A 22,840-nucleotide genomic window follows, 5' to 3' on the forward strand; every position below is an offset into this window, starting at 1 on the left:
TTGGGTATCTTGCCCCCATGTTGTCTGAACCAGTGGTAGGAAAATAAACTTCAGCTGTGTGGCTGCTGTAGAGAATTGATTTTAAGTGGTCAGCATGCATGAGCCTCAAGATTGCTGTCCAAGGCTTCAGTTTGTATAATCCTGGATAAAAGCAAAACTCTTACCATTACAAAAATAATAATTTGATTATGCCACTGCAAATTATTGAAGCTAGCAGCACCAGCTGTAGCTGTGAACTTGTGCTCCAGCAGGAAGGGCAAATTAGGAACTCCATCTAAAATCTGCTGCACCTTTCCTATACATCTGCCCTTGGGCAGGAGCTGGTGCAGTGAGTCATCTCTGTGTCCTTCTCCTGCTTCTAGCCTCATTGTCGGCGCTTGCTTATGGCTGAGGAAGGAAAAGGCCATGTTAAAAGCCAAACCTGCCTCTTCTGCTGCAGTGCTATCATTACATTCACCACTAAGGATAACTGTGGGTGTGTTGCTTTAGCTTGTGGCTGTGTTGGGGATGTCAGAGGTATGAGAAGTGTGGAGCGTTTGCTCCCGTCACCGTGCAGTGCAGATGGGGAGATGAGGCTTAATGTCGCAAGGTTATGAAGGAGCCGCAGCTTCAGCTGCTTGAGTGGGCTGTATTCTGCAGAAGATGGTTAATAGCTCACTGGGAGAGATTGTCTTCACTATGGAGGCTGGGAGGTCCTTAAATTGAGGCCGTGGTTTGATTTTTTTTTTTTTTTTTTTTTTTTTTAATAGCGGCTGTTGTTATACCCTTTGGCTCTACAGAAGTTTAAGGGGAATGGAAATGGACTCTGGGAGAGCAGAGAAAGCACGCAGGGTTGCAATAAAGAAAAGCTGATGGATGTATTTTTCAACATACTTCTGAGGAAAGAATGCCAGTCTTTCACTCTGCCTCCTTTTTTAGCAATACATATTGGGCTTGATTTCTTTCCAGTTCTCAGGAGGGTATTTGTTTCTGCTGATCAAATACTACCAGAGTTTTACTTACAGATGTTGATGCTTCTATTATGGTCAAGAGCATGCTAGGGGCCAGCTGGGTGAGACCAGTACCTTTCCCGAGCAATGGTGGTGTTCCTGGACCCCGTTTATCCAAATGTAAAATAAGGATCTGTTAGGCAGAATAAATTTGAGATCTTTTTGGACAAAATGATTTAATTTGTTCCAAAAAAATGTGCAAAGTGCAGTCAGGCTTCTGTCCTGGATAGCTTTAAAATGCCAAATTCTATCAACACATTTATGCATTTTTACAAACAGGCTTTAGTAGGATGTGGGCATAGTGGTTTGGATTTATTTTACAGCATGTCTGACACATGCAAATAAATGATTCAGTGTTGCACAAGTCATAAGTGACAGAGCATTGTGTTGTAGCCTTGTTAGCTGAATTTTCTCATTTCTGAACTGGGTTAGGGTGGTATTTTTGTTCCATAACATGCTTGCCATAACTTTGTGCATTTCATATGTATCCATAAATAAATAGAAATGACTCAGATTGTTTTTATATAAAATATGGTAGACAGGAACATGACTACTGTAAAAACAGGCTGTGGCTTATTTGTTATACTGGGGGAGGGAGTGGGATCATCCTTAAAACAAGTATTAATCCTGATTAAGAGAGAAATTGTATTAGAAGTCAGATTTTTCCAGTGTAAAGTTTATTGCTTCTCGTTTTCAGAGGTTAATAGTGGGCAGAGACCCAGAGCAGTAATGCCAAGCACTGCACTGAACAACAGAAGGCTGATCTGCTAGATGTTAATTTCATGTACTTGTTTTGTATCTGGTAGAAAAGAGATGACTGCCTTGCCTCTTCAAACGCAGGCACTGAGGTGAGATCTTAAGGAATCCTCTATCTTACCAGATGAGCAGAGGAGGAGGAGGTAGATGTCTCCTGAATGCTTTCTGAAGTAGTTGTCTAGGGAAAAAAATAAAGCTGTGCTGCAAATGTAGATTTTTATAGTCTGGTTTGAGGACATTTGCTTTGGGTTTGTGTGATTTTTGAGAAGTTAACATTAGTACTCCGACACAAAATTATCTGTGTTAATGCTTTTTTCATATTCACTTTTTTCACCATTTAAGCCCCTAAAGAACATTTGTCAGTTCGGGGCGTAGCTTGAAACTGATTTAAAATATAAAACCAGGAACTTCTTTATTAAGAAACAATTAAATATTCTGATCAAGAAAATTAGTCCTGTATTATCTTTAAAACACCAGCCCTTTTTGCTCTCAATCTTGAGACAATGTATGGAAATGAATAAAAGGAGGAAGAGGGAGGAAATACACTGCCTTTCTTTGAGGATTGTGCATGGTTTTTAATAATATATCTTGAGGGAGGAAGGCTCTAATTTTACTATATGAGTTAGTGAAGTGGTTTCTTAATTGAAATACACACCTTAGTCTTCCTGATCAGTGATTTCTGCATCAGTTTGTAGAATCACATTTAATAATGCTCTTCTGGCCAGGCACCTTTGTCTTTCTAGGTGCCTATAAGGAGGAACATACCAGAGAACTGGAGGTGCTGTAAAATTACATATGTTGATAGGGTCTTTAGGATACTTGGGGGAAAAAAAAATCAAAACAACTGTATTCTCAAATCACTAGATGTCTTTCAAATATCTGGGCTCTATAACTAAATACAGTAACATGTCCCAGCCATGGGCAAAGGACATAGCATGGTTGCTCTCACTGGAGCCCAAGTTGATGCTTTTCTGTTCCTGGCAGCTTTGCCCTCTGACTGGTTATGTTTTTGGCACAGGTAAAATATAAAATAGCATTAATTTGCATGCATGCAGTACTAGTCACTTGTAAGTGAGGGTTTCAATAACTGTTGTGAAGGTATTTGCTGACTGATTATATCTCCTTATCTAATGGAGTTTATTTTGTGCGTATGTTTGTGCTACATGGTAGGTCAGAAACAGCATCAGTGTGTGTTGTTTCCAAAGGTCTAGAGCTACTGCTTCCAAAGGGAAAACATAAAACGCTCTTCTCTGTCAGTATTTTGCTAACAAACCTGTGTGAAGCTTGCTTGCTTTCCAATTCTTCAGAAATTGTGGTGCTCGGAAAGGGCCTTAGCCTGGCTATTTATCTGCAGAGGTACATCTAATCTGCTGATTTACAGATGGGATTTTTGGTTTGCTTGCCATTTTTGGCCCAGACTGTTGTGGTAGAGAGCTGGTGGGGAAGAAGGAGAGGTAGATGCTTGCCTTGGGAATGTGGTGGTCAGCTTCTGCTCCGAGATGAAGCTGTTGCTGTAGTGAATACAACCTACTGATGAGCTACATGCTGAAGAAAACGGGCAATTAGCAAGCAGTTTAGTTGATCTCTTTAAAAAATTGGAAATCTGTTGAAATCTGGAAAACTGTGTCTTGTCCAAATGTATTGGCTATTTAAAAAAAACCAAAACTTAAATAAGTTTTCATGCACTAAATCTTAACTATTGGAGTGGTGGTGAATCCTGACCAGTGAGAAATACCTTATTCTAGGCAAAGGGAAAAAGGTGGGAAGTAACCTCTCACCGGGAGGCTTTGTGTGGAAAGGGAGAGGATATCCATTTTGTGATGTGGAGGGGTGCAAAGGCCAAGCTGTTATTCACAGGATTTTGTGTTTGGTTTTTTTTTTTGTCTATGGAAATATGGAATATTTGAATATTTTGCTTATTTAGGGAAGCGTATGAGTAGACAAGCTTACTGTAGTTTATTGGCTTATAATGGAGGGAATAGTCATTCACTTAAGAGGTTGCTTGATGTTTTGTGATTAAAGGACATACGCTAGGTATGGTATTTTCTTCCTGTAACTCACCCCTCGGTTGATGTCTGGTTGAACATGGGAGAAAGCTGAAATGCTGTTGTGGTTAAGTCAAGCATTCAGAATGCAGATACAGGATTTGGATGTCAGTGCAATATTGCTTTAGTTTTTGTTCTTTGTATGTGCAGTTGGACGCCCCAGGCTGTTCCCCCACCACCACCCTTCTGATTATCTTCCCTGTACATTGAATAGGGGAACTGAGGATCAGTTTTAATAATAATAATAATAGAAAACAAAATTAGCTAATCAATAGTGTCTGCTTTCTTGTGCCATACAGAATCTTAGACCTTTACTTATTGTCTGCTATTCACATTCTCTTTTGAATACAGCAGCTCATTTCTGAAATTAATTTTTCTTTAGGTCTTGTCACTTAATTTTCAGTAACACACCATATACTTTCCCAATACACCAGTGAGATGAAGGAAAAACCTTGAAAATACAGATGCTAGAGAGAGAGAGCGAGGGAGAGCGAGCAGTTTCATTTCTCCTAATGGCTTGTGCTCAAGGTGAAAGACGTCAAGCCAGAGTTTGCAGGAAGCTGACCTCAGTGCAGTGCCCACACCATTTGCTCACAGCTGTTCTCTCGCTCATGTTGGCAAACCAGGCAAGTTGTAGTTAGTGACTTCATGTAGTAGTTTTTCTGAGTGAATTGCCCAGAGGACTTAGAAAATCAGTGTACCCTAAATGTTTAGTCCTCAAACCAAGGGACTCTCTCTAGACTCTTTCAAAACCTTTGCTTTTAGCCAGTAAGTGCGGACATCTTGCAGGCGACAGCCTTGGTCGTCTTGCAGGTCTGACCTGCTTGCAAAGCAGGGTGTGCAGAGCATACTAATCACTTAGGAGGTCTGAGGCATTAGCTGTATCCTTGTCTTGTTGGTGTTTAGCAGCCTGTGTGATGAGGTTTATCAGGTAGATGAAGTCAAGCACCTGCAGAAGTTACCCTTCTCCCTAAAAAGCTTATTGGCCGCTTTTTCTTTTCTGTGAAGTTGCAAAAGTATGTCTTGTTAAGAGGGTGTCTTCTGTAACTTCTTTTTTAGTATGTTACAAGTTAAAGCTTGTTAGTCTTGAAGTGGGAAAATAGATCTGATTTAATAGTTTTGTCTCAGCCAGATCTGACTGAAGCTCTGCAGTGTTTCCAGAGAGCATTGTCTCATGGAAGTGGGGTCTGAGAACGCAAGTGGCATTTGCCTCTCTCGCGTATCTTGCACTCACTTTTAGATGTAGACATGTCTCTACATAGTAGTATGGCCTGTAATTTCTCTTAGGTGTAAGTTAGATTAAAAGCTTCCAGTATGGTACACTGGTTGAAATGCTCTTCAAAGTCAGTGCAAAGCCCAATAAACAGATGTGTGTTGTCTAACCGCTTGGGCTGTGGCTTCCTTTTTATTTTTGTGGGACTGCTCTTCGATAGCAGCTGTGCCTACAGTCAGTTTCTTGGTTTACATTTCTTTTAATGTCTGTCTGGGTTTTTTTTGTTGTTTGTTTGTTTGGTTTTTTTTATTACGAACTGTTTTCTGTCTGTTCAAGTTCTTTCCTGCTAACCTGAACAGAGGGGGTGAAGCTTCTTGTAGCATTAGGCCAGCATGAGATCTGGCATCTCTTCTTTTCCTTCCCTTTTCTGCCCCGCACACCCCCAAGTTAGGCCACTTTTTTTATTGTTTGCTGTTACTTTTGAAATCTGTTTGGGGGTTCTTGGTTTTTTGTGGTTTTGTTTTGTGGGTTTTTTTTGTTTGTTTGTTTGTTTCTCTTCCACTGTAGCCCACACTGTTCATCATGCTTAAAGCCTATGCTATTGTAGGGGCTGGGTGATGATGCCACACTTGCTTTCTACTTAACCTGCTCCTTTATCTGAGCTGTTCTTGCACATCAGCTGTAGAGATAAAGTGGGCATCCTTTGCAGCATTGACATTCTTGTTTTAATTGAAGGTTGTTCTGGGCTGTAAAGAATAAATAATTGTTTGTCCCTACCTCCCTACCCCCCATCCCCCCACTCCAAAACTGTCATTGGGTTAGTTTAAGGTGGCACCACTCTGTTGGTTTAAGCAATTTTTTATAAGGAGGATAGTTTCTTACCAATTAGGATTAAGAAAATGGAGTAGAGAATGTGTGTTAATGTGTAACTTGTTAATGCTGCCTCTGTCTATTTGGCAAACTCGGGCAGATCAGCAGAGTTCATCCTCTCTCCAGGGATCTTGTGTTCTGAACCTTTTGGTTAGGGTCAAGATAAACATGTAAGAACAGAGTAGGCTTAGGTTTCCTTAAAGGACAAAATAAGTTCCCATCTCCTCCCCCCAAAACTGAGTAAGTAAAGTGTCTTCAGAGATGACAACTGAGCAAGAAAAAAAGACATTTACTAGAAACATAGGGAGAGGATGTTCTTCAAACCCTCCTGTCCCCTGGACTCTGCAGAGCAGGGCAGGCAGCCAGGCTTGGACCTCGCTTGCTGCATCTGTCAGTCTGCTTCTGGTTGATGGTCCGGCCCGGGGACGAGTTGGCAGGACTCGTATTGGCCAGCAACGCAAGACTGCAGCTTGAAGGGGATGGCTTGCTTGGTATTGTGGGAGTAATGCGGGCAGGCTTCGTAACTCCCCCACAGCCCTCTTCAAGCAACAAAAAAAAGCATATCTCCAAGTCTTTGGCATTTGAGCATCTCTGGGAAGAAAACTGTTTTGATGTTGGGCTTCATTCTACTACTTCCTCTGTCTGGGTTTTTAAAAACAAATGCTAGCAAACCAGCTTAACAGAAAAATCACATGTGCTTTAAGATTGAGTACTTTTACTTGATTCCATTTGATTCATGTTCCCAATGCTGTAGATGTTTGGGCATGGATGGTTTGGGTTGTAAACTTGATAAAGTGAGGGACTTGTGCAAGTCATAGTGGACATGCCCAGATCTGTCTGTCTATAGCTGTACGTGTTGTGTGTGTGCTTCAGTAGCGAGTCAATGTGAATCACATAGTGGATAGCCTACAGAGGTATTTTCCAGTATGAGAATTCAGTGATGTGTTTTTATTTTTCAGTGAAGAGGTGACAAGCTGGCTCTGAGCTTCAGGCTTCTTCCCTGAAGTCTATATACTGCCTCATGTTCACACTTAGTGAATAAAGGAGTGCTACTAATAAACTGATTTTGTTTTATATGTTTTGTCATGTATATAGTCTGCTGTAGCCTTAGCTTTTTGGCAGATACTTTATCTGTTGGCATGTTTTGGAGTGTTCCTTTTGTGTGGGCTTTCTCCTCAAGTGCACAGAAGTTATTTCTGCATAAAGATTTTGCTTGAATATACTGTTTTTTTATGGGGATTAATTGCAGTTGAACTTTTTCTATTTTTTTTTTTCCCCCAGGGGATTGTGGGTAACCTAGCGAGTGGCAAGTCTGCACTTGTACACCGGTATCTGACTGGTACATATGTCCAAGAAGAATCACCTGAAGGTATGTAGATATGCAAATTTCACTAATTAATTTTTTTTTTCACAAACTACATCTTTATTCATTTTTAATCATGCAGAAATGTATCAGTAAAGAATCCGATTTGCTATTTCAATGTTCATGGAGATTTTTCCTTTAACATTCTCCAGATTGAGATAAGTATATACGATGAGTATAACTGTAGCTTTTTCATAACTACTTAGCATCCTTAAATACTTTGGCATCCAGTATATGTCCATATGGGAAAATTCTAGTCTTGTATTGAGAAGAGTTGACTGCTCTCAGTAGTGCTGCTGCTTTCAACTTGGCTGTTGGAAATCACAATTACTCTATCTAGTACTGTATTTCTGCAGAATCAGGCCCTTTGGTTTGTGATGTTGGGAGAAAAAAAATAACTTCAGAAGCCTAAACTAAAGATGTAACTTGTTCCTTGTTTAATATAGTAAATCTTTGGTTTTGAAGGATAAAAAAAAAAAATGTTCTTATGCCATACAAAATTAATTTATATGTGAAAACATTGTAGTGTTTAACATTAATCCAAGTTTATAGCTTGAAATCAAAAATATCATAGTACCTTGTAGAGGTGTATCTTACACTAAATACTTTTTTGGTTTTTTTTTATCTATTCTCCTTATGAACTTTTAAATCCAACTCTGAGACACTGAATTTCTGGTTCCTTCTTTTCCTTACTGGCTGTTCCATTCTTTGCAGATATGGATGCAGGTAACTATACATTGTCTTCATGGCAGCTCTTGTTTTGAAGAGACAGACGGCAGTTTCTGTACTATAGCGTTTTCCCCTTGTTTTGTGTATCATTTTGATTTGTTTCCTTTTGATTTCAAGTCTTTAGTACATCTCACTGTTTTTGTCTCTTGCTGTAGTTGTCTTTTCAGCAATAGTTTGTAGCTTCATGCATCTATGATAACATTTGTTTCAAATTAACTCTTACAAAGGAAGCTATTAAGCATAGTACTTGACATTTTAACAGTCTTGAATTGTAGTTAAAATGGGAGGAGAGGGAAAGGGAGGGATGGACAAGGGCTTTTCTTGTGTTATTGCAGTAACAGTGAGAAGTCTTCCAGTTTATAAGCTTGCCTTAAATGTTTTTGCTGCTTTGTAGCTAGGCCTGGTAGGGTGATAACTGAGCCTTGCAACAAAACTATGTGTAGATCACATTTACGCCTGCTGCTTCTGGATGCTGATAGCAAGTAATGGTTATGTAGCATGTAGATCCACTGAGTACAAGAAGTCTTCAGCAAAAATTAGTATCTCTACAGATCTCCTTTCTCATTTCATGAACAGAAAATATTTTGAGGGTTTTTTTCTTGCAAGATTCAAATGTATTGATTATTCACAGGGTTAACAGTCCTTTCCTCCTAAACTATGAATATTTTAGATGGTGTTCCTTGAGTGTGTTGCCATCTGTCCTCTTTGTCTTCAAGGATTTTTATTTACAGTGCTTGAGTGATGTTCTGACTGTTTTTCCTGAAAGGATTAGATTACAAAAGCAGTGTCAAATCATTTCTTTGCACATAAGTGTAGCTGACAAGCCTCACTAATGACACCATTCCATTTCATTAACAGTAGAAAAACTGGAATAATTAACAGCTCTAATTCACCTTGTAAGGGATAGGGTCAAGATCTCTAATCAAGTTAGTATTAAAGGAAATTCAACCCATATAAATTATCCTTAGTAAACATCTGTAGTAATGATTTGTTAGTGTTTTATTTCTTTCTCATCCAAGCGTAAGTCCATATGCTGCCATTCTATACAAAACACAGCAGCGGTGCAGATGGTTCTGTTGGACTTTTGATTTTTACGTTCTTCATGGGAACATAGCTTTTGATAAATCAAGGCTAGGTTTACACCTATGTTGGTTTACACATACGTTTACGCCTTTATGGTGGACACCAGTGCAGATCTTCCTCTTTTCTTTTTCTGAGGCTTTTTAAATGTGTTGGATTGTTAAATTGAATGAAGAAGAGTATGTATATCAGGCATTGTCAGCTGCTTGACTATTTAAGAAAAAACGAAGTTTACTGACTTTGAATGACATACTAACAGCAAAATTTATCAGGCATCATATAATTAGTATCTAATTGGTAACATGATGGATGCATACTTCATGTGAAAATGGTGATTACGGCCAGGGACTGCTATTTCTGCTCTCCTTTGCCTTCTAAATTGCTACAATTACCATGAAACCTGCCCTGAATTAGACAAGTGCCAGATATCCTGTAGGCCTTTAAGGTAGCTTCAGCCTTCCAGTAAGTGCACCTTAAGTATGGAAAGATGGTTTCATGTTTCCTTCAGTTCTTTTCTTTAAGACAAGACATTTTGCTTCCTGCCTGATACCACCTCCCCTCCAAGAAGGGAATAATATGATTAATCTTAAAGCGTAAAGCTTTCATTGTCTGGCCCAACTTTTATTTCTGTTCGAATTAATTTTAGTCTCTAGTGTGATTGTAACATGAAAACCTTTGTTTTCTCATAAAGTCTTACTTGTGGAGAAAAGAGGCTTTTAGGGTCTTTCTTTGCATATTTTATATGCACCTAGCCATACTCCTGTGTGACACACTTTTAAATCAGATGTATTTTGATGTAAGAAAAGGAATAATGTATTGCCCTGTAACAAGTGGGGATTTCAGTAGTCTGGGACTTTCGATTTTTTCCTGTCATGATACAACAAGGTAGTGATGGGAAATAGGGTATTTTTAGTGATTTGTGATCTTCTTAGAACCTTCCAAGTGATCAGAATAAAAGCTGCTACTAAACAGAGTGCTGGGGTTTTTTTTACATAGCTGAAACAACAAGTAACGTGTGTGCAACCTGGTATCTTTTTTTCACCTGTCTAAAACTTAATCGTGCCTGTAGAGACAAAATGAAACATGGTGTATGTGGAATTTGAGACCAAGTACTTTGCAGACCAAGGTGAATTGAGTTTTGCAGAATAGTGAGTGTCAGGAGTATTCTGCTACTGTTTGGGGTTTTGTTTCCAAAAAGCCACGGAGGCATGAAACATGACTTAAAGGCATGTCTCTGGTATGTCTGTGAATACCTTAATGCATGTCATGATTATTTCATTTTTTTCTTCCTGTGAGCCTAATAACAACAACAACAGAAAAAAAGCAGATAAATTATGGTCCAGGGTGTCTCAGCTGGGATGAGAAAAAAGGAGGTGTGTATTTTTTTCTCCCGCCCCACTGACACAGTGAAGTGAGATGCTAGAATAGACAAGTGATGTGAACACGGACTGATAAATCTGTCCAGTATATCTTTTGTTTAAGAAAACCAAGAAGGGGAGCTGAGGTCATGTTAACAAACCCCCCCTTAAATTTGAAGATGCAGAATAGTTGAAGTGAGAGTTAAGAAGAAAGCAGCTTCCCTTCTGAGGAAACACAATTACAGTAGTGGCACCTGCGGCTATACAGTACAACTGGAGGGAGAAAGCCAGTGCAAGAGCTGTAGCAACTGCTTCGGCTGTATCTTTGGTAACTTTTGAAGAAGTTTTAAGGGTGCTGGTGTCCAGTGTAACGTATGCTTAGGAAACTGGCTTTAAAGTAACTTAAGTGTTATCTTCTTTCCTGAAATTGGTAATTACCTCTTTTGCTGCTAGTTTTTTTGAGAATTCATGATTATCTAGTGGCAATCTGCTCTACTTTGCCATTCAAATGAGGGACAAAGGTTTTACATAGGTTAACTAAACATTTGGGTATATTTAAGATTCCCCGCCCCCCTCCAGTGGAATAAAATGGTTTTTTGCTCTCAAAAGCATAAAGGCAGTCCAGCTTCCTGACTTGAGGGAGCAAATAACTGTTGCAGTCAGTGGAGATTTCACATATCTGTGTGTGGAGGAACTTATGAATATAATAGAAATGAAAATGTAGGATGTGAAGCTTTGCAATACTGTCTATTTCCCACCCTCTAGGCTGATAATCCCTAGACTTTCCTTGTAGTACACAGTACAAAAGGCAGGCATTGGAAGCTCTTACAGAGGGTTGTTTTAGCCACTAATAGGTATCTTCTTTTACCTCCGTATTTTTTTTTTCTATGTTTTTTTTTTTTATTCCTTATATGATAAAAGGTTATTCAATTGCCTTCGATTTCTTCTTTCCCACTTCCTTTTTGTAAATGTAGCCCGTTTTAGTTCTTTTTCTCATTGGTAGAATGAGTAGAAAGTGATTGCATTGTGTGTTTTATTCTAGTTGGTGTATTGTGACTGTCACCAATGCTGTAGTGTGAGTGGGGTGCAGCCGTTTGTCTAGCACTTAGGTTTTGTGGTGCTGCCTCCGCTGCATCCCAGGTGAGCTACAAGCCCAGCAGACTACCACCACACGGGGACCCTTAGTCTGTCCCTGAAGGATAAGATGCATCAGATTTCAAGTGCCACTTAATTTCAGTTAGAGGTCTCTTATGTGTTAAGGGCTACAATAAATATGTTCCCCCAGTAAGCACTATAGAGTAAAACTTTAACGTGCTTTCCAGAAAGCTGTGATTATTTGCTTGCTTTCCAAGCTTGACCTAGAAATACTTTTATATCAGCCTCCACTGATTAACTTTTTCCGTACCTACAATGACCAGTGTATCACTTGAGTAACAGGCATAGTCCTAAAACTTAATGTTTATTGCTTAAATACTAACAAAGTGTCACCTTCAGCCTTCCCTTTAAAAATGAAGGTATATAATGAGATTACTCTGAAAGTTGCTAACCTGTTACCAAAACATGTAGAAAAATCATAGTGGGGGATGCATGTCCATGTTTTTCAGTTTCTATCTAGTAACTGTTTCCATATCATGCTACTTCAGCAGAGTGTAATTATGTGAGGAGAGAGACTACTTGAAAATTTCAGCTGCTTTTGTTCAGCATCCCCTCCCAAGATTTTTGTCTGGCCATAGACTCTTACAACATACATACACAAGAAGTTCAAGCATAATCTATTAAACTAGATAACCTTCCAGTTGGCTTAATTCATGGAAAAGGTCTAATGCTTCAGTTGCTGGGCTCTGAGATGAAACCAAGAATGGAGCTTGTTCTCCTGGAGAAAAAAAGAAAAAAAAAAAAAGAAAAAAAAGAAAAATATGATTCTTCTTTGCTTGCATTATGTTAAATTAAGCGTTCAGACAAGCAAGACAGGAAAGGAATACCATGTTTTGACACTCTTGATACCTGGATGTGCTGGGAGATTTCTCAGTGAGATGGGGATCACAGTTTGGTGTTTCAGGTTGACTGGAACATGGGAGCTGCAGCAGAACTGGACAACCTTTTCCTTCTGTAAGATAATGATTCTTGTTCCCTTCTTCCCATGATTCATGTGCAGGCTAAAAATGTAATTCTTCCTTCTGTGAACAATTAGTTTCCTAAGGTTGCACATCTCTTCCCAGAAGACATTAGCCATTTTTACCTAGGTAATTTTTTTCAAATATGTAGGAATCCAGAGGCTGTATTTACTAAACAACCAAATTTTATTTTTCATGAGTAAAAAGAGAGGCTCTGTCCCAGACTAATCTGTGTGTTCTGTTCTTGGTGAGCAAGCCAGCTGAAATGTAAATGAATAGCAGAGAAATTTGTCCTCTGAATATGAACTTAGATGCTTTGCTTTAAAGATAGACTTTGATGCTTTTTCACTCATGGTTTCCTGGAATTCCATTAAATCATTATCATTCATGTAAAAATCTACACATAGCTTATATGGGGTGATTTTAGAATTCCAAGTGTATATGAGTTAAAGCAACATGAACCTTAGAGTCCAGTTGCTTTCAAGGAGCTGGATATTCCATCCCTTACAGCGCTTGGGCCACACAATGTAGGGAAGCTGTAATTTTCCATGTCGAATTCAAATCCTCAGTGCAGTGGTTCACAAGCCTTACACAGCACTTTGTGGGGCAGCAGAAGCTGTCAGAGTACTTTTTTTTTTGTCTGTAAAAACACAGACAAGCGCTGTGTTGTGTGCAGGAGACAACGATGACTTTAGACATGTGTTTCAAAATTATCTCCTTTCAGTTCTTTGTCTTCTATTTTGTTATAATACTATTAGCTGATTATTTTTATTTGGCATTTCATGCTGACATCCAGATATAAGATAACACTTGTCTTTTTTGATCATTTTAAAGTATTGCTGCAGTTGGCTCTCTTGGGCTTTTGGAGCCTTTCAGGCTTAGCATAAAAGAACGTGTTTATGTATTCTGCAATCTCCCCTCTCCAGCCCTTCCCTCTTCTCATCCCCCTGAGACTGCCTGTGTGGGTTAGCGAATTCTTTGAAAACCTCTCTGTTCTAGCCGTCAAGTTGGCTACTGTTTAAAGTGTTGCACAAATAAGGAACTATGTTAATTAAAGGAAGAAGTTAAGTATTTGCTGTTTTCCTCGGGAGAAGGTGCTGAAGAAGCAGTTTCCTAGAAGGGACTTCCCTTTTAGGTTGCGTTCCTTGAGGGTTGACTGATCTTTAAGATGTCTTTAACGCGTTGCACCTTGGAGTGCTCAAAGGTTTTGGTGACTAATGTCTGTGGGATTTGTGCCCTTGTAACAGGCTCCTCTGAAGGTTGCGTCCCAGGTAAAAACTGTAATTTGGATTCATAGCTGCTATTACAACTTCAGGCTCTTAATAGTAATAAAAGTGACTCCTAGGTCTCCAGTGCTCTTTGCTTTCTGCTGCTGAGTCAGAAGCCAGTTTGGAGTTTCTGTTGCTGACAGAAGGGCCTGCCTTCCACTTTCTTTTTCAGATATTACTTCTGGTTGTATTTCTAAATCATAGCCCAATGTTTAGCTCTCGATCTTGAAGCAGAATTTAAACATGTTCTTTAAACATGTTTCTTTTTCAGTTTGTATTTGATTTCTTATTGGTGGTTTTTTCCTTCCATTTCATCTTATGTTGTTTTGAAGGGTTGTATCAGAAAGTAGGGCATAGTAGTTAGCTGATTTTATTCACAATATGTTTAATTGTCAACGGATGTTTTTTAATTTGCTGCTATAGCAGGCTGTCACTAGGTTTTCTACATGTTTTAGGAATGACAAGGGCCTTCCACCTTGCAGGGTGGCAGGATTAGATCTTGGCTAAGTGATTGACTGCACTCCACCTTCACCACCCTGCTAGGAAGGCAGGTTATTCTGCAGGAGGTGTGGAGCTGCCTCTGCTCCATCAACATTATGTGTTGGGGGAAAAAGGGATGGAAGGAGAGTGGATCAACTTGGCTCCTGACTCTCATGGTCTGGCTTTCCTTCTGAATGAGGCTTTCAAACAGGCAACCTTTTTCCCTCAATGCTGCTGGTTTTAAAACTTTCCGTGTATATTTGTAGGGCTGCCACTTGGCATTAAGTAACATCCATCTGAAAAAACTTATAATTTACTTTAATATTGCCATTCTCTTTTCTCCCTCCCACTCCCCCTTGGTTTTGAGTGATACTAATATGAAAGCTGTTCAGCGAAATACAGAATACAGATGGAAAATGGATTTTCCTACCCCTTAAGATATAGTATGCTATTATGTAATGACCCTTCTGTTTTCATATTTGAATTGGGATATTTTGGGAGATAATTTTAAAAAAAAGATTGTGACAGTTGCTTTGTCTGGGTTTCCTTAGCAGATCTCAGTATGATTTCTTGTGTGTTCAGACAGATTATAGTATAATCACAGCTAGCTAAGTGCAATTTTAACTTCAGGGTTACTCTTTGTAATGTAATACTATAATGAAAGAGCAGATACTAGAAGCCGGCTATAAACTAAGTATAAGAAGCGAAGGGATATTTAAAAAAAAAAAGAGAGAGAGAAAAAAGCACCTGAAATCTATGCTTCTGTGCTTATAGGAGGTAAGTTTTTGGCTTATTTTCGTTATGCAGTTTAGGGTGTGTTAGCAGGAACGTTAAGAGCTTTGAAATTATGTTGGAAGCTTGTAAATTTGAACTTACAGAAATTTTGAGCAGATATTGGCAGGAGATGATTTATATGTTAGATTGAAAGGTAGAAGCTGTGTGAAAATTTGACTGAATTAGTGTCTGGAAGATGAAATATGTGATAAACCAGTTTTTAAGGAACTGCAGTAAAGAAGAGCTATGGTATTTTAAGTCATGGGGCTAACTTTGTAAGGAACTTTGTTTGGAAAGTGCTGTTCTGGGATATAAACTTCAAACTTGAAAAGACTGGTGATGAAAACAGGTAGGAGTGTACTAAAGTAGTATCACATCCTGCCCAAAGAAGTTTGGTTTTTGTTTGTCTCCAGCTGGCTTGATAAAAATAAGCTTTTAAAATTAGACGTGTAGGTTATATACAATTACTGGGTGTGACGTGTGTAAACAACTGTCTGCACGTGCTGTCCATGAATAAACAAAAAGGTAAAAAACCAAGTAATAATAATCTTGTATGCCTGATTTCCTATCTTATTGGTAGAAATTGAGTCATTAATTTAATTGTAGGCCCTTGTCACCCTACACTATGGGGTCAGACAGGTTCTTTGAGGGGTCCTTGGCAGGATGATGAGGACACTGTATGTGGCTGTTTGCCTTATAAAATGGCATTAGTTATGCTAACCAGGGGTCAGGAGCAGGGGGTGTTGGTCACACCCCTATAAATGTACAGATACCCTTTTTTCTTTTCCATTTTAATACTTGATAAGGCATAGCTTTTAAAATACTTGAGCATGTTCATCTGAAGAGTTTTACTGGCTGATTAAGCTCGAATGTCTGACATTCATAGTTGTGCCCTGATGAAATTTAAATAAAGCTGTGCTAAGTGACGAGATTATGATGCTGGAGAGAATGCTAAATACAAGGAACAAAAAGCAGCAGTGCAGGAATCTTAAAATATTTTCAGATTATAATCACAGGATTCAGTGTCCAGAGAAAGTCCTGCAGGCCATGCAATGGTAAGTGTGGCTGCAAGAGGCTCCTGGCACTCGGGAGGTTGGGGTGAATACAAGGGATCTGGATGTCTGTCAGAGGAGGAGGTTCCTCGGAGTTTCCTACTGGTTGTTTTTCCTCCCCTTTAAACTGTCAGAACTATTTTTTCATGTGAACGAACTATGAAAAAGGGCGTACTCACAACATGCAATGTATTCAGCTTCTATTTGCTCAGTGCCAAAATTTTTGTATATTTATGTGCAGTAGATGTCAGATGAAAATGTGTTACTTCATCATGTTGGATTGATGGGTGTCTAATATCTTGTTTGTGGGGTAATTTCAGAGATGTGAGCACTTGCATGCAGGGCACTGGTGCTTTATCACTTTGCAGACAATGTTTCAGAGTTTAGCAAATTCAGGCTAGAACCTTTAACAGGATTACAGTCGCAAACCTATTTATTGTATTTAAAAGTTATATGTAGGTTGGTGATGTGCATTTCTTAGGAGGAAAGACAACTATAGATTCTTTCCAGGCAAGTGTGAAGTGACCAGTGTAATTCTGGTGTACTTGCTAAAAATCAGCATGCTGCTTTAAATATGAATACTTTTGTCTGTAATGCTAAATGTTAAGGTCTGTATGGTACTATGGTACTATTTCTGCTGTGTTATCTGCTTTGGTGTTACTTAACCATATATTTTAAGCCATCTTTGAGGGAGAGGTGCTACCTGTGGCTTCTGAAGAAAAGGGAAATCAAGTACTAGTCCCTAAATCAGACAAATTGAGTAGAATCTCTAGTTTGTCAGACAGCTAATCAGATACTGATTTTGTCATAAACTGGTTACGCTGAGGTACAGGGATGTTCTAGCCAGGAGAGTGAAATCATGCAATATTTTAAATGCTCTAAGGGCAAACTGGTTTAAAATGCACATTGGCAATGTGTACTTTCCAGAATCCCATTCTGCTTATCGGCTTTGCTGTTGGACTATAGATCCCAAGGTTTATACCTAGAATTTTGGTGTCTCTTGAGTAGAGCTTTGTATGTCTACTTCCACTTGATACTTTTGCCTGTTTACCTGGGTTCATAATAAAGTAAGAATTGAAAAAATGGTAAGGTCTTTCCCTTACCCTAAAATGGTATCAGCAGATTATTTCTTAGTAAGAACCTTTACCTCTTGTCTCTTCCTAGTCTGTTCTCTTAAATAAACACAATTAATATGCTCATTTTTCTTACTGTGTATTTTCTAGGCAGACTTTTTTTTTTTTTTTTTGCAAGTGCTTATAAGCTCTTTTCACTTGGTCCTTATCTTCTGTGTAATGCACTGCCCAGAGCGATACAGGGAGTTCTGGCTGAGGCTTTGTAAGCTTCTGGCGACATGAGGGCTAGGACAAGCTATCTGCTTGTCTGTACTCCACAGGAATTCACAGCTGCTCGTCTGCAGTGCCAGTGGTTTGCCATCCTACCCCATCTTTCGGCAGCTGGCTGGTCCTGCTTAGGTGGAGGACTCTCCATTTGACGCTATGATGCTGGTTTTGGTTTTTTCCACTCAATTTTTCTAACTTGTTATGGTCATGGTGAAGTACAATCCAATTTTCTAATATAATTGCAGTCCCTCCTGCTTCGTTATCTAGAAATTAAATAGGCTGTTACTTCCATCTTCTAGGTTATTAATAAAATACTTGCATGAGACTCGTACTCCTGCAGAAACTTGCATTGGTAGTATACTTTTTTTAAGATGAGTCATTTGATGAGTACCAACCATGGCTTACCTCTACGTCTGCACTCACGTTACAGTAATTTTATTAAGACTGGGCTTCTCTGCTTGGCTTACAAGCAGTATGCTACTGACCGTCAGAAGCTTTATAGTGAAAATATAACATGCACTGCTCCTTTCCAAGTCCCGTCTCCATGTAGTGGAGGAAACTTAATTGCTCAGAGGCTGACTCTTTTTTTACCGATTTATCTTGGTGCTTAATTGATCATTTTCTTCACCTTCTGTCTGAAATATAACATTGGATGGGAATCTCGGCCTGTTTACTGAACTTCTGGCTTCTCCTTTTCCTTTTGCCAAGGTCTTCTAACAGAGAGAGAATCTGCCATGGAAGTATTCCCTCCCTGCACCCAAATGTCTAATAACTGCATTTGTGTGTAATGTGTCATTGGCTCAAATAAATGCTCTTTCCAGACTGGTCTGTGAAGCACCGCAAATTTTTTTCATTGTTTTCTTTAGATGCTGGCATCTGTTTAAAGTTAATGGAAGCAACTGCTGTGTATTTCATTCTAGTTGGATGGTGTTGAGCCAAGAGAGGGTTGCAGCAGGATGTCACTCTGTTCCTTATTTGCTTAATTTGCAGTCCCAGTCAGGCAGTTCAGGACTGCACTACTCTATGTGTTAAATTTTCTGCCACTTGGAAATGAGACCGTAGACCTTTGCAAAAATGTCATTCAACATAACTGCCTCTATTTGTCCTCAAGATGAAGCCCCTGCCTCTCCATTTTCTATCTAACCTTATTAAATGGCACTAATTATGGTCTCATTCTGTGAAACTTGAGTAGCTAATACTTTTTTTTTTTAAATGTAAGCTATGTTTTCCTGAACACTTAAAACCATAAAATTCAGTTGAACTCCATACAAATCACCACCAGGTTGTGTGGACCCATCAGATCTGGCCTTCTGGAGAAGCACTGCAAATATGTCAACGAATGTATATCAAAATTAAGTTGTTAAATGTCATTGGGGCTGCTGCTAAAATTCCAGAAGTAAACCTTCTTTTCATGGAATTACAAGATCATATATTAGTGCTTCCTTGCCATTTTTTATGTAATGATAAGATTACCTATATGATGTAGTAATATTGCATCATACATGGTGCCTCTGGGTGTACCTTGCTTTAATTGGGTATGGATTGATACTTCAAGGAGAACTCAGTAATGTTCTAACCCATTATTTGATCCATGTATTTCCTAAAAAATAGCATAAACCTACCTGTTGAGAGAAGCAGATGGGTTTGGAAAAGCGCAGTCTAGATTGCTTTGTTGGTTTGGGGATTTTTTACCTGGGTACTTTGTTGGGAAGCTGGTACAGTTATGTGCTTGCGGCTATAGTCTCGTGCCGGAGCGATGTTTCCCCAATCTTTGCACTTCTGTGGTTATATGCTCAACCCAGCTCAACCACATTTGGTTTCAAAGTATTGTCTAGCACAATATTTGCATTAAGGAAATACCCAAAAGCTAACCTTACATGTGGCTGAATGATAATTTGTGATAGTTTCTCTGCTGCTAATACCAATATGAATTGACATCAAGCACTGAGCACAACTTGATTTGGTGAAAATTTAGTATTAATGCTTCTTCTATAATAATATGCTTTCTTAGGAAATGCTGAAAAAAATATTTTTGAAGTACTTTACTTAAATATGTAAATAAAAAATCTTGGGTAACGAACGGCAACACTGGCACTGGTTTACCGGGCTGTTGCAGTCATCATTTTTTAGTGCTTCTGCTTAGCTGCAGAACATCTTGCAAGCATTTCTTTTTTTTCTGAGCTTAACCAACAATTTTTATACATTTGGTCCTGAAATGATGTATGCATGAACGGAAGGAATAAATGACTTTTTAACGTGTTACCCTGAAGAGAAGCCAGATTCTTGGCACTGTCTTTCCTATCTTAAGGGGGGAGAAAAAAAAAGAGAGGGAGAGAGAATCTGTGTTCATGAGACAACTGACCACTCTTGTCAAAACACACATGTCACTGGGAATATAAAATACAGGCTTTTATGGCTGCTTCAGTCTTACCTTCTGTCTCTCCTTTCCTGCCTGCCCTGCCCCCATAGTTGTGGTAGACATTCAGCTGCTGCATGGGTTTGTCATGTGGCCAGCCCCCCGAATTTATCTTTCTCATATGGCCAAATAACTTCATCCCCGTGGCAATTTGCTTGAATAAAGAGTCTGGCGAATGCAGTTGAGCCTGGGGATACAGTATGAAAATCAACGGTTGCTTCGGTGAGCAATTATGCAGTGAAACAGCTATCAGCTAGAGGAAGAGGTGGCCGGGCTTTCATAGCCGGATGAAAACCTTCATCTGTGGAATTCCCTATGTAATATAAAGCTTTTGCAATATAGAGCACCTTTGACTACAAATGTGTGTGGTATTTAAAATTAGTATCAATTTTTACTGAAGGGCAGTTTCTTACTATTGCTGATTCAAAGCACTAACCTTTGTAGAATGACGTGCATAAAAATGAGATTAGGAAGCTTTTGTCGATTCCCTCAGCCTGGTATTCTGACTTGTGCTGGGTCTTTAGCTGTGGTTGTAAATAATAACTGATGCACAGAATTTATTTAGCTTTATATTGATCAAAGCTGTATTTTTATCTGGAGCATTTTATAGTAGGAATCTGGCCTAATGCACGGAAGAGACCGGGTAGTGTTATGGGTTGCATCAGAAGCACCGCTCTGTATCTTCTGGTGGGTATTGTGTGTGGTTCGTATGCAGGAGTAATATTTGCCTTCTTAAGTGAAATTTTGTACACGTCTGAAAATAAGTCTGTGTGAATTGATAATGATCTTGCTCTGGAAAACTGGGAATAATGCAGTGATTTATAAATACAGAGTTTGAGAGAAAATAAATAAACCACATACTAAAATCCTCCCAAATGAAAGCTTCCACACAGTTTCAGTGATTTGTTTTTATAAAATTGCTGTGACATTTCGTGAAAACAGTTTCCAGCTCCATCTGTCTGGCTGTAACGAGTTATTTAAGTATTCACTGGCATGTCTTTTATATGGCTTTAGAGATGGTATCAGGACTGCAAGTAAATGTAGTTCAGCTGTTGACTGCATGCCTTGCACTCAGCCATCTTTGTGCTTTGACGAGCCTGTTAGGACTTAGCAGGAGCGATCACTCTGTCCTTCAGAGCTGTGGTCCAGCCTGCCAGTCTTTCTCTTTCAGTGACCTCCGTTGGCAGGTACATATGGGAGTTGAGAAATTCCCTCATTAAAAGCTGCATGTGTCATAATACTGATGGGAGTGGAACAAAGCTAGCCACCTCCCTTGGGACTAGTGCTGTGTTTTTTGAGCTCATTCTTTAAATTAAGAAGGTCATTTCTTTGTTTTCAGTGTCATCGGCTTAGGCGGTATCTTGTGGCTCCATTAAATATACAGATATTTAGAAAAATACAGTGGTGTTTTGTAGGCATGGGAGACTTCTTGACTTCTTTGACAGGTTGCAGTAGTTCAATATTCAAACTGGCTGATCTCTCTGATTCCTCATTCCCAATGGCCCTCTGGTGCTTTACAAACTTCAAAGATGTATTTTTAAAAAAATAACTAGTGCAGTGCTGCCCAAGCCGAACCATCCCAAAATCACTGCCCTTGCCCTGCTTTTACATGCCTGACCTGGAGACGGGTTATGTCAGGGCTCATCAAGTCAAAGGCAGAGTCAGTCTATTGTTTGCCTTAATTGTATGACCACAGATATCTGCAGGACAACCGCATAGGCTTGGTTTCATATGCTGGCAGAAGTCTGTATATTCTTCACTGTTCATGCTTTTGTTTGTGTAAATTCTTGATATTGAGGTGGGTTTTCTCAATCTCTGTTCTGTGTAATACCTAATTTTATGATTTGCTCATGGTAAAGGCTCTTCAATGGTGTAGAAACGTAAGTTAATAGGGATTCATCCTGCTTTGATCTCAAATTTGCATAAAATAATTCTTATTTGGGGAATGAGCACGAGTCTGCTGTTACATTTCTGGATCTTCAGATTTGATTTGAAATGCTTAGTACAGGTTGGAAATGCAGGGCATTCTTTCAAATGTTTTGGTTGTGGGGGGTTATTAGATTTAAACTATTTATCATGAAATACCTAAATCCAAACAAAAATAAATGAATACATGAGGATGTGCAAGGAACTAGTGCATATTCTAGATAATGAGCACACTCAGCTTTTAAGGGTAAAGAAGCCGCTTGAATAGATTTGAATTGACTGTATGCTGGTTGACTGCAGCACTGGTCTTCCAGTGTGACAGACCGTGGTGAAGTGGTATAGCATGTCAAGATTTGAATTTAATACTGGAAATCAAAATACATTATTGTTGTACTGAGCTCCATAGACAGTGTTTTGGGGGAAGGCAAGAAGCAGGTATACAAGCTGGTCACTTAGTGTGGATTCATATAGGAAGGGAGCTGTTGGGTAACTTTACACTGTTTGTTAAATATGGTACACTTTTCAAACCTGCTCCCACAAACAAAATCATTAGTGACCATGAAGTGCCTCTCAAGAATAAATCTTGTAGTGCTCACACTTGTGATCTGTGTATATATGTTTTAATACTCCATCCATGGATTTATTTTTAATTTTTTTTTTCCCCAGTTCTCTAGTTAAGCTTTTTATTTCACCTTGTCTGTACTTTCATTATGCCTCTGAGGACTGTTTGAGGATACAGTGAGACTTGAAAGGTGTCCTAGTGACAAGAGGGAATAATGAGTTGGCTCTTAAATGTGTTCAGTTCATGGTATTTTATAATTAGCTGTGTGAACTTTCAGTGTTTAAAAAAAGAAAATAGGAAATGGCAATTACGCAGAACTTTCACTCTTCAATCACATATATACTGCATTTCCATTGTTACTTACAGCTTTAAAGAGCCTCTCTGGAGGGTTGCATATTAAGTAATTAATCTTATTTAACACTTCATTATGAAGTGTATACAATTAATTGACAACGTATAGAAATAATGATCTGGTTAATAGAAATTCAGTTCCTGAGACCTGAGA

The 22,840-nt window shown here is 39.0% G+C and overlaps 1 protein-coding gene across 9 annotated transcripts in view; it reads left to right on the forward strand.

The window, feature by feature from the left end:
* Nucleotides 1–22,840, forward strand: part of AGAP1 (ArfGAP with GTPase domain, ankyrin repeat and PH domain 1) — a 395,049-nt gene that overhangs the window by 125,141 nt on the left and 247,068 nt on the right. For 5 of the 9 annotated variants that reach the window (XM_075027850.1, XM_075027843.1, XM_075027844.1 and 2 more), the window contains exons 3-4: nucleotides 7,155–7,242; nucleotides 7,951–7,962. In XM_075027850.1, coding sequence (XP_074883951.1) covers nucleotides 7,155–7,242; nucleotides 7,951–7,962 — 100 coding nt within the window. The remainder of the gene's footprint in view (nucleotides 1–7,154; nucleotides 7,243–7,950; nucleotides 7,963–22,840) is intronic. The other 4 variants (XM_075027851.1, XM_075027852.1, XM_075027845.1 and 1 more) reach the window with 1 other exon arrangement.

This window comes from Buteo buteo, chromosome 5, assembly GCF_964188355.1.
Source record: "Buteo buteo chromosome 5, bButBut1.hap1.1, whole genome shotgun sequence".
NCBI lineage: Eukaryota > Metazoa > Chordata > Aves > Accipitriformes > Accipitridae > Buteo > Buteo buteo.